This window comes from Lolium rigidum, chromosome 5 (assembly GCF_022539505.1).
Source record: "Lolium rigidum isolate FL_2022 chromosome 5, APGP_CSIRO_Lrig_0.1, whole genome shotgun sequence".
Lineage (NCBI taxonomy): Eukaryota > Viridiplantae > Streptophyta > Magnoliopsida > Poales > Poaceae > Lolium > Lolium rigidum.
In genome coordinates this window covers 242,820,901-242,833,395 of record NC_061512.1, presented here as the reverse complement: position 1 = coordinate 242,833,395, position 12,495 = coordinate 242,820,901, and the positions used below count along the sequence as shown (strand labels likewise).

Here is a 12,495-nt window from a genome sequence, read left to right as displayed (position 1 = left end):
CGGCACGTAGGGTGTCGTTCGTTGGCCCTAAGCAGGATGTTCCGAGGATCAACCTCGTGTTGGTTTTTAGGCCTTGTTTAGGATCGGCTTACGATCACCGTGCGTGGCCGCGAGGCCCAACCTGGAGTAGGATGATCCGATTATGCGGTGAAAACCCCACATCGTCGTAGATCTCATTAGCTTTACCTTGATCAAGCAGGACCACCATATATTCGGACACCCCATCTGAATCATGGGTGGATCGGCTCTTTGAGCCGATTCACGGGATAACTCGAGAGCCGATCGAGGCTCGTATTTAACGTTTACGTGTGTGCCCCGCGAGAAACTAAGCGAGGCATCATCCACACCTTCCCGACCAGGTATAGGTCAGGTGGCACGCCCTTGTGATAAACATCGGTGCGTGCGACCAGAAGGCTTTGCGGGCCGTCGCTCAGAGGGACTAGGGCCAGCCGCAGCCCTAGTTGTTCCCGGCTCTACGGTGTTGCCCGTCTCTGCCCGCCAGTGGGTTTCTGACGTCAACAGCTATGTAGCTCTTTTTGCTTCTTTTCAATTTTCAATTTTTTTTATTTTATGAGTCAACTCCTTGATAACACGGCCAACAGATAATGCGAAGCACCAAAACCCTAATGAGCAGCCTGTCGAGCGGTAAAACTAGTTTCTTCTGGGAAAGTTCCTGGTCACGTATATCGAAAAGGCTGTGGCTATGGTTTGGACAAACACATTGTATGCTATGTGGACTCGGAGCAACAAAAACTGACTCTAGATGAAAGCGGAAACACAAACCCTAACAATACTAGATGGAAGAAAAGATACGCAACAACAACTACGAAAAGCAACTAAAACTCGAAATTAGTGCAATCTAAGGCTATGGCAAACCCTAACCCTAACTTTTTTATGGCTTTTTCTAGATAGGAAACACTCACAACTCAACTATGGGGTGGATTATGGATGGCTTACCAAGGAAACACTGAAATCTGATACCAAGATGATAAGGGGTGGCCCGATCTTCTCAGTAAGCAACGGTGGTGATGATGATCACGGGGCGAACACAACGGAGGTAACTTGATGAAGTGGATGATAACTTGTATGATGCAACGAGATCTCTCGATTGGTCCCCTTCGTCAATGCAATAGCTCTCAACCCTGCAAGATATTCGCAACTCCACACACTTGCGCACGTAGCCGCCGACCACGAAGTGGTAAGTTGCAACCTTCTAATTCCCAATGGAACAGCAGATTACACAAGACTTTCAGATCTACACCAAATCAAGCAATATGGTGTAGGGGATTCAATAGTTTTGCAGAACAAACAACTAAGAACTAGGGTTTATCTTAAACATGGTCTAAAGCAACTTTGGGGGGCATCCTGGGCACTTATATAGGCGTCCGGGACAACCTCAGGTCGAAAAAGTACGAAAATAACCGACCCAAAATAGATCTGGTCGAGACAGACTCGGACTTGGCTGGTCTGGGGGCCGGTCGACCGGGCCTGGGACCGGCCGGTCCGGTTCAAACCGGGCCAGGGACCGTGTGGTGACCGCGGGCTGGAACTGCTATGCAGTAACCCGCACGGTTGGCATCAGTGTAGCGCCCGGTTGGCGCCGGGTTGGATCCGGCGTGCCGCCCGGTTGGACCGGGCCAGGGACCGGGCGCGCCGGCGTGGCGGCCGGTCTGACCGGGTGCTGGGCCGGCCTGGACTGTGACGTCTCCTCTCGCGCATGCCTCCCGCTCCTCCCTCGCGCGTCCATGGGATGTCTTCATGTCCAGCTCCATGTCCAGCTTCACGTCCATCTTCACGTTCAGCTGCTCCTCTCCTCCTCGTGCGATGCTTGTCTCCTCTTCATACCTGATCATACATAAGTAACAAGACTTAGGTAGTATAAATTTCTCATCAATCAAAGTATCGTTTAGGAACAAGTTCACCTGTTGTTTAAGTAGCTTCGCACGAGCCCTTGTAATAGGTCCAATCCTAACTTCATTGGACTTGAGCTTCACAACAGCTTCATCTTCATCTTGCAATGACGGAGGTAGTAGTGTGGTAGGGATGTCCTCATCACTAGCACAAGTGGGATACATGATACAGACCTGGAGATGCTAGCACAAGCACCAGTTACTGTAGGCAGAGAGAGGACAAATAGAGGATACAGAACACGACAGTTTCTACTACCTCATGTTTGGAGATGACAATGTTTTCCTTGATTTAAATGAGGAATACATCCCAGAGATGAATGTACAAGAGATGCAACTAAGCCAGAACGCACCATCACTAGATGACATCTAGATGTGATTCATATTGTCATAATATGGTGTGTGATAATTCTGAGAGAAGCATCATTTTTTGTCCTTATTTACTTTAGATTGTGCTATCAATTAATCATGCTTGATGTGGTACTTATGTAATTTGGATTTATAGCCATTGTGCTATCAACTACTGCCATGGAAGAATTGTGCTATCAAGTAAAGCTTAATATCATCTGATGTGCATCCAATTGCTGCCATTGTTTGCCACACATTTATTCTCACAGCACAATTTTTTATTTCACCAAAAACATGTACATTGATACAAAAATGGCTCACACAAAGCCCCTGATGAACAAAGCATAAACACAGTACAAGATCAAGCAACAAGCTACAACTGTCAACATTATAAACTCTCTCCTATCTCTATTTCTAAGATCTTGCTGGTGTGCCCTCTGCATTTCTTTCTTCATAGATTTCCTTCTCTTTATCTCATTTTCCATTTCATTAAGCTTTTGCACTAACTGCTTATTTTCTTTCTCAATGTCTCTAGAATTCCTGCTTCTAATCACACCATCATTCTCCAATTGATCCATTCTTTCCTACGAATTAAAAAAAACAAATTTGGTTTAAAATTGTGTACATAATTTTGGTTCAAGAAGAATTTAGGAACAGGGAAGGCACAAAAGGGGAAATAGCCGGAGACGACGAAGAAGCTTATACCTTTGTCGGCGTGGCAGCACCTCTCGTCGCCGTGGGGTAGTAGACGACCGCCGCCTCCTTCCATTCCTCCTCTGCCCATCTGCTTCCGCCACCGCCGCCATTGAGCTCACGGGGCACCGTCGACGCCATTGAGCTCACGGTGCAGGTCATGTCCGCGGGGCACCTCCCTCGCTCCTCTCGCCGACCAGCTGCGGCGCTCCTGTCTCGCCGCCCGCCGCTGCTCCTGTCTCAGCTCAGCTCTCTCGACTAGGGTTGGAGATTCGTGCAGTCGACGCGCTACCGAGGACACCTGTAACGATCCAACGGGCAGTTCAGACAGACTAGAAATAGAGAAAACGAAAACAACAGGGGTTATCAGCAAAAACTACACAGGCCAGCGCGTCCAAACTGCCAGCGTGGATGCCAGATGGCGGCTTCTGATTGGCGAGGACCATTCTTGAACCCGATAATTTGCAAGTTCCTGGACTAGCTTATCACCTTTTACAAATAGTAGGACCAAACTATCACATGCTATGCAAGTTCCTTGACCTGTAGTGTAATTAGCTCAAATTTCAAATTTAAGTACGTAATACTATTAAAAAAATCGCCATTTTGAAGGGAATGCAAATAAACCGCGCGCCTGCAGTTCCGGATGCTCGCCGGTTACAACTCATCCCCACTTCACTCGCCGCGCAGTCTCCCCATTCGCCACCGCGCCGGCAACCGCCGATGGCTCCTGCTTGGACCGTCCCCTCCGCCGCGCTCCTCTTCCTCCTGCTCCTCGCCGCCATCTTCGTGCCCGCCGGCGGCGTGGAGATCCTCTCCAAGTCCCGCCTGGAGCGCTGCGCCCTGGACTCGGGGGCCGGCGGCAGCCTCGCCTGCGACCACAAGATCGTCCTCAACCTCGCCGTCCCCAGCGGCTCCGTAAGCATCTCCTCCTCGCGTCCCGATTCCCCAGCCGCAGAACCGTGCGTTTTACTGACGGTTTGTTTTTGGGGTGCGCTATGCAGAACGGCCGCGAGGCGTCGCTGGTGGCGCAGGTGGTGGAGGTGGAGAAGAACGACATGCAGGCGATGCAGACGGTGCGGGATCCCCCCGTCATCACCATCAACAAGTCCGCCACCTACGCGATCTACGACCTCTCCTACATCAGGGTAAACCGCCCTTTGCGTGTTCCCCTTAATCCCTTATTAACAGCACAAATGTAGTACGAATTCATTGTTCCAGATTCAAGTTATCTCTGATTTCGGAAGCAAGTTGGATACGGTCCCTAGTAATTTTGGATGAGCACACCATAGAGATATTAATCGTGGTAGGAGTACTTCTAACTTTCTAAGTCGGAAGCAACTCTGCGGGTTTCCAAGCTTCGGAAGTATTGGAATGCCATTCCATATGCTTTAATCTTGATGGACGGGGACTGTTTTTCAGGGTGTTTCTTTGGTCTACATGTCCTCATACTTTTATAGCTGTCCCATTTGTGTCGTCCGCATTTTGTTGTCTGATTTCTTTGATATGCATACTGTTGTAATGAAAAAGTTAGTTATGTCGTTGATAGTATCAACTGTTGCCTACCAGTAACCACTATGCTTTAACAAATCTTGTGAACTGAGAACTGATTTGTTTTCTGTTTTCGTTTCTTCAGGATGTTGCTTACAGACCAGAGGAAAAGTTTTCCAGGACCCGTAAATGTGAATCGGATGCTGGTGCCGATGTTGTTAGAGAATGTGAAAGGTAAAGCACTTAGGCACTCGATCCAGTTGATAGGTTGGTATCATCAATATTTCTGGGAGGTGTTCCATTGGTAGATCGTCATCATTACACACTTTTTTTTCTCGAACACACGCCTAGACGTGTGTCTTTGTATATTAAAAGAAGACCGTCAAGATGACGGGAAAGTTACAGCATTGGTAGCAAGGCTACTGAAGAAGGCAAAAAACAAAGAAACAAGAGAAGAACAAAAGAGAGAACAAAACAAAATATATACAAGGCTAACATCTTTATATTTTTAGCACCTCATCTTTATATTTTTAGCACCTCCATAATCTGTGTTGTGGCACTCCTGGAGTGATTACAACTCTTGTTTTGTACATTTATGTAGCACATCATTTTAGCTGCGCATAGCTAGTGTTTTTTCTTTGGAGTAATTATTATTAATTGGTAATTAAACCTGGAAGTTTGGTAACAAGTAACTTGCAGTACCCCTTCACAAAAGTTTTTTAACTTTCATTGCCACTCATATCCATGGACTTTCGCTAGATTTCTGGATCCAATATTTTTCTCTGACATTTCCATATGTTGCATTACTAATGATGTTTATTTCATGAATATGATTAGGTTACGGGATCAGAACGGCCACATAATTGAGCATACTGAGGTGAGGCACATTTTCCTTTGCCATCCTTATTATCTTAGTGTCTTAAGTAGTAGACAATATTGAACCAGCCAGTTTTTAATGGCTGGACACATATTAAGGAAAACAAAGGAAGATATGAAGTTCTTGCCAACACGCTTGTGCAATGGATGTCATATCACTTTTCATTGAAATCTAATGTTTCCTCTACACTTTGACATTGTACTAGCCGGTTTGTTGTCCATGTGGGCCTAATCGCCGTGTTGCTTCTTCTTGTGGAACAATTTGTAAGTTAGGCATTCTTGCATTCTCAATATAACAACATTGTGTTACGCTTTTCACACACATCTTCCTTGCAGTTGACAAAATGTTTAAAGGCAAAGCTAATACGGCTCACTGTGTACGTTATCCAGGTGATTGGTATGGGCATTAACTGTGATTTATCATTGTAATATTTACCAATATTACCTTAATAACTCCACCTGCTGAGTTCACTAGCTTGTGTGCTACCTATGACTTTTGTACTTTCAGTTTGAATTGGAAAATCTCTATCTTCCTTTATGATTTGACTAGAGGCCAGCCTACTTTGTTACACAATATCCTTATCTCTTACTGTCCCATTTCAGTCTGACACAATCATATCTATATTCTCTTTTGTTGCTAACATCATCAAGTAGGCACTTCACATATTGGGGAACAAATGTGATCTACTCCCCCCATCCCAAAATAACTTGCTCAACTTTGTCTAGATAAGGAAGTATATAGACACATTTTAGGACGGATGGAGTAGTTTATTTACTTGTTTTGAAGTACATGACTATGTGAGTACTTATATGCTTGTGCCAAATTTATATGCTATTCACAGCCTCCCATGGTTCTTTTGGTCATTGTTCAGGTAAAAATTCGAGTAAATTTGTGCATCTCCATTTCTTCTAAACAGGTATCATGTTTTTGGAATTGGGACAAGGTCAATTGGTTACAGCATCAGAATACAAGTAAAGAAAGGCTCTTCTGTAACGGTAGGAATGGGAATTCTGCACTGTTACTTATGTATATGCTGACAATATGTTAGCACGATTTAGCACACACAAATTCATCTAATTTGACAATGATATTATATTTTAACATGCCTTTTCTGGAGTCCTATCAATTTTGGGAACCTTAGTTTGCTGTGCTTTTATTTGCTGATCTTGTGTCCTTTTAAGGGCTAAGATTCTGATATCCAATGTGCTGTTAAAGGCATTTCTTGGTATTCTAATATCCAATGTGTTGTTTTGGACTTTGAGTATGACAATCACTTCCGAAATACTCCCTCCTCCCAAAATGTAAGGCGCCTAAGCTTTAGCCAAAAGTCAACATCTTCTAAGTTTGACCAAGTTTATACAAAAAAACATGGATATCTACAAATCAAATGGACATTTTGAGAAACTATACTTTCTGGTGAATTTATGTGATGTTGATATGGCATTGTGATTGTTTATATTTTTACGTATAAATTTGGTCAAACTTAAAATATTTTGACTTTTGACTAAAGCTTAGGCGCCTTACATTTTCGGACGGAGGGAGTACTGTATTAGTGTAACTTACCAAATTCACATTACACGGCAGGAGGTTATTGTTGGTCCTGAGAATAAAACAGTTGTTTCTAAAGACAACTTTCTGAGAGTAAATCTCATTGGTGACTATGTTAGATATCAAAGTCTCCCAACATTCGAAGACTTCTATCTTGTGACTCCAAGAAAGGTACTCAGCAAATTATGATAGGCATATAGCTGTCACGTGACTTCATAATTTCTTTCTGTATCTGACATATTGAAGGGTGTTGGTGATGGTCAACCGCAAGATCTTGGCGATGACTTCTCCAGGTGGATGCTGTTGGAGAGAGTACGGTTTACATTAGACGGTCTTGAGTGCAACAAGATTGGTGTTGGGTATGAGGCCTACAGAAACCAGCCTAACTTATGTTCATCACCATTTTGGAGTTGCTTGTACAATCAGCTTTGGAATTTTTGGGAGGTAAGATGTTGTATTATCAAGTTTGAGGTCACAAATGTCAAGTTTGTTGCTGAAACATGATATGTTAATGTTGGAAATTTTTAGTCTTGAGTTTTTTTTTGACCTTTCGTATCAGGCTGACGACAACCGGATAAACAGAAACCAAGAGCCCCAGTATATTGTGCAGGGAAGATTTGATAGGATCAACCAACATCCGGTTAAATTCCCACCAGTTATTTCTCGAGTCCCATTGTTATGCTAGTGTTGGACAACACATTTGATACATACCTGTTACAGCATGCAGGAGTTCAGACCTTCTCTTTTGGAATCACAGAACTTGTGAATACCAACTTGCTGATAGAGCTGAGCGCTGATGATATAGAATATGTATACCAGAGGTACTGATCATGCTCATGCGTTTTTAATATGCATTTACAATTAGGTTTACAGTACAAGCACAACCTGTTCTTAATTGCTGTTACAATTTCGAATACAACATCTTAAATGTATGGCATTTGGACAAACTTTAGGGAAACAATATTTCTTATTCCAGTGTTACACCTTACCATGCTGCTCAGAACTTGTTTTTACCTCTTTATAGAAACTCTCTTTGTTCCAGGTGCAATTGTGTGCTAGATATTGTGATTTATATGCATATTTGTAGAATGAGGTAAAGAGGGATTTATTTGCTGTCGACTATAATGCTTTTGATTGGAAATTTAATTGTCCTGTTGTAATCTGGACCCATTGAAATAAGCAGAGTAGACATTTCCCATTTTTCTCCAATTAATTTGGGGATTTCTAGCCTCTTAGAGGTAGAACAATTTTGGAAGTTCCTTTTGACCTTGTTTTGATGATATAGTTGTACATGTAATACCTTACACTTATTTCTCAATTTCAGGAGCCCGGGGAAGATAATTAGCATTAATGTCCCTACATTTGAAGCCTTAAGTCAAGTTGGTACTGCGCAGGTTACAATTAAGAACATTGGCAAACTGGAAGCTTCATATAGTTTGACGGTATGAATCGTCATGGAAATTACATTTTTCTTTGCAAGTACCTTCTCATATGTGTTTCTACATAGTAAGCAACCTTTTCATAGATCATTAGTTGCATTATTTATTTTCTGCAAAGAAGATAGATTTATGAACTAATTTCCTATCCATCCTCCGTGCTGTCCTTGCATGGATATCCTTTCCATACCCACATAGGTTGTCACACCAAATTATTTAATTGTGATATATTTTACTAGTAACACAATTTCTTTTTAGTATAGTAATATTTACTTGGCCTCTTAAGTTTTCCTGAAATGTGCTGAGTGGCTCACTCCTTTTACAGTTCAACTGCTTAAGTGGCATCAGTTATGTGGAGGTAACAGTACACACTCTTCATATTTTCTGCCTTTATAATCTTCTCTTGATTGACAAGCTCCACCACTTCATCTCATTCTAAAATTTATTTGCGTCTGAATCCAATTTTTACAGTTAAATTATCCATCATCAAAGTTCCCTGTTCTAGTTATATGCTTATCCAATTTCTTCCCTTGAAGCTACTTTGTAATTTCATTTGCAGGAGCAATTCTTCATCATGAAACCTGATGAAGTGCTTATTCGCTCTTTCTATTTGCGTTCGTCAACCGACCAAGCATCAAAATATCGATGCACGAGTGAGTTTGAAATTGAAGGCAGCTCATCATTGTTTCTAAATCGAAACTCAGGTTTGAGGAAGTAACATGTTTCAGGAATTAACATGGGATTTGCTTCTGGTCAATTGCAGCTATTTTGAAAGGGTCGGATTTCAGTGAACTTGACAGAGCAGAATGCCAGTTCGCAACTACAGCTACGGTTTTTGACAATGGAACGCAGGTTCGGAAATATTTGCGCTCTTGTATTGATTCCGTTCGGACTTGTTAGCTTTTGTTTCTTGTTAAAATAAGCGCATCAATATAGTTTTAATCTGCAAATAATCTTTCATTCCGATCTTCAAGGTGTGTGTACCTCTTGCCTTGATAAGCTATTGACATCAAAGATATTTGTGTCATCCAGTTTCCTATACCATCTGTGAATAAGCAGCTTCCCGAGCTTTTGTGACATTTATGTTTATCTTTTAGCGTCCTGAGCAATCCAATTTGTTGGCAGTCTTCACACGATCTGTATTTTATTTTGTCATGAGAAATGTTGGCTCCAGCATTGTTTGTTTACTTGTTGCCTTGAAAACCATGTAGATTGGTCCACCGAACCAGCGCGGCGTCAAGGGTTTCTTTGAAGCCATCAAAGACCTGTGGCTGAACACGTGGGACAGTGTGGTTGATTTTTTCACTGGCAGATCATGCAGGTACATGATTTCCTCCGACAGACCAATGTTTATTCTGGTTTGGCTCTCTTCTTTCGAATCGCACTTCGTCTGTAATTTCCTGACCCTTTTAGCTCATTAATCTCTTCCCATGGAGCAGTACCAAGTGCTCGAGTTTCTTCGACCTGAGCTGCCACATCCAGTACATCTGCATCGGCTGGCTCGTCATGGCCGGCCTGCTGCTTTGCTTACTGCCCACAGGTTCGTACGCATCTCATCGCATCAAGTTACAAGCTTGAACCCAGCCTTTTCACGTCGCCAACGCTTGCCACCAAGCAAAATTGTTATCATCATGTTTGCCTGCAGTTGCGGTGCTCCTGTGGCTTCTCCACCAGAATGGCCTCTTCGACCCGCTGTACGACTGGTGGGAGGACGTGTTCGGGCCGCCGGAGACCGCGCACCCCAAGCGTGGGAGAGGCCACCACGCCGGCCACCATCACCACAACCGGCACCCGCGCGCGCACAAGAAGCCCAGGAGCGGCGTCCCCGGCCAGCACCACCACCACCACCACCACCACCACGTCCTCCATCGTCACGGCGGCCAGCCTGACGCGGCGGCTGAGGGCGGCGAGCGGCACCGGCGCAGCCCAGCGCTCGGCGTGCAGCACAGGGACGGGGGTCACAAGCACCACCGGCACGGCAAGGCGCCACAGAGGGAGCGGGAGAGGGATGGTGGCGGCGTGGAATACAAGGAGCAGCGCGGGCATCGCGAGAGGCGCGGCGGGGGCGACCGCGACCGGCACCACTCCCGGGCGGTGTAGAAGATGGTCGCGATCAATGCCTGTCTATGGAAATGGGACCCCTCGGGAGATTAGAAACTCTGCGTCTGTGATTCATGTTGTGGACCTGTGATTAACGCTGTCGAGCTGTACCAGTGTATCTGTGTTTGACTTTCAAGTTGATGACAGTAGCATGTACAAACGACCACTTCAGTGTGTTTAGATTACCTCGCCATTTCTTTTTTTTAATGTTTTGATAGTCAATGCAAGTTTACTCTACAAGAATCTAGTAAGTGGTGCATCTTGACAACAATACAATTGTTGAGAATGGAAAACAAAGATGCAGTTTAGGAAGACAACGATACAGTTGATAATGCAATTTGACAGGAATGCTCTCCAGCCTTTCCCCCAGCTTGCTCCCTAAATTTGGTTAGGCTAAACTAGTTTCAAAGCATAACCGAATTCGGGGCTTATCTACGGTAAAGATTAGCCGGGAGTATAATGTGTCACAAATATAATACTCCGTAAAATACATAGAGATCCTTGTGCCATATAAGGCCATCTACACTGCAAGGTGCTTAGATGAGTGATTATAAAAGTAAACCGAACATTTTCGTACACATCGATACTTATTTGTATAGGAACCGGTGCTTATTTATACTAGGCACCTCTCCTAAACATCTTGCATTTTACATGCCCTAACAACCACTACCGACTCTAGAATGAGCAGCCCACTTGCAGCTTTTGCTGGTCCCTACCAGAGCTGACCTGACATTCTTGATGGCACTCGGGCAATCTTCATACAGGTGCACCCTAACGAAGTTCTCGCCATTAAATCCTTAACTCGTCTTTGAATCATTATGAATCTCATGGCACCAAGCTACAACACATGTAGATAAAACAAGATTCACCAATACAAGGTAGCATATGAATCCCCCTCATCTCGTGAACACCACCAACAAGATCGCTGCAGATGAGGTGGACTGCGAGATGGAGAAATCTTATTCTTGTTCCGTACAACGCCGTCATATCCACCGATAACATAGAGATCAACGCTGAACGTACGTTCAAGGTCCCCACCTCTTTCCGCCGCCGGGACTAGTGTTGACTATTGGACAAAGAGGGGTGTTTCTTCTATTTCTTATCAATATCCTTCAAACTTCATCCAACTACAAACGCCCGTCTTAGAGCATCTCTAACAGAGCCCGTGTAAACGCGAACTGAAAACCTGAAGTTCAGTTCACCGAACTTGTGTTTACAAGTCAGAAAATCGCTGGCGCAGAAGAGCCCGTAAATCAAAACTGTAAAACAGAATTCAGTTTCACAGTTTTGGTTTACGGGCTCTGTTCTGCGCCAGCGGCTTCCGAACCCGTAAAGGCAGGGTTTATCACATAATTTGCATATGATCAAACAAATGACACAATCAAATGCAAACAACTCATGCATAGTTTATAGTGCATGCATCAAATGACACAATCATAGCAAATAGTTCATAGTTTACCTTCTCCTCTCACCGCCGATATCAAACCGAGGTTGGACCGCCGTGACCATCATCGCCACCACCTCCATGAGTCATCGAACCACCACCACTTGCCTCTTCACGAGCTAGTCTTCGTCTCTCCATGATCTCCGCCGAGGCCTCCTTCTACTATTCCATTTGTTGCTCATTCATGTCCTTTGTGTTCATCATCATGATCTCCCTCGATCTTCGGCCAATAGTTGCTTCATTGCTTTGCCCTTCTTCACATTGATCCTCATCTCCTCCAACTTGACCTTGTTCCTTGCTTCCTCTCGGCTGGCTTCAACCTTGGCAAGACTCACCTCTTTCTTCTTCTCGATGATGACAAGCTTGGTCTCCAAAGTCTTGGCCGCTATCACCTTCTTGGACTTCATCATTTGATCAAACTTGTCCCTCAACAATGCTGCCTCCCCCTCGAGTTTGAGCCTCTCTTTGGCCTTATTGTTTCCCTCCGGCTTGTCATTTCCGGCCCTCCTTCTCGTCCTCGGTATCATCAAGCACAACCATTGCAGCTTTCTTGGGTGCTATTTCTTTGTCTCTTAATTGCCACTTGGGAGGTGTTGAAGCACATCAAAGAAATGACGCATGGTGAAGATTTTGCCCTTGCTGCCGACCATGTCT

General features: G+C 44.2%; 1 protein-coding gene across 1 annotated transcript; it reads left to right on the top strand.

Annotated features, from left to right (window-relative positions):
* The first annotated feature begins 3,668 nt into the window (after positions 1-3,668).
* Positions 3,669-10,397, top strand: LOC124657359 (protein HAPLESS 2-like). The gene is made up of 18 exons (XM_047195926.1): positions 3,669-3,863; positions 3,950-4,093; positions 4,582-4,670; positions 5,274-5,313; positions 5,519-5,576; positions 5,649-5,709; positions 6,230-6,308; positions 6,898-7,032; positions 7,108-7,305; positions 7,421-7,501; positions 7,582-7,682; positions 8,186-8,303; positions 8,623-8,655; positions 8,857-8,950; positions 9,061-9,182; positions 9,527-9,618; positions 9,734-9,837; positions 9,943-10,397. Exons 1-18 carry the CDS (start codon positions 3,669-3,671, stop codon positions 10,395-10,397), a joined length of 2,199 nt encoding a protein of 732 aa, XP_047051882.1.
* The last annotated feature ends 2,098 nt before the right edge of the window (positions 10,398-12,495 follow it).

Excerpts from the sequence above, each read along its gene's own strand:
- LOC124657359 (XM_047195926.1), top strand. The coding sequence starts at position 3,669 with ATGGCTCCTGCTTGGACCGTCCCCTCCGCCGCGCTCCTCTTCCTCCTG. Across the intron at positions 4,671-5,273 it reads GTTGTTAGAGAATGTGAAAG|GTTACGGGATCAGAACGGCC; the intron begins GTAAAGCACTTA and ends GAATATGATTAG. Across the intron at positions 9,183-9,526 it reads TGCGCTCTTGTATTGATTCC|CGCGGCGTCAAGGGTTTCTT; the intron begins GTTCGGACTTGT and ends CCACCGAACCAG.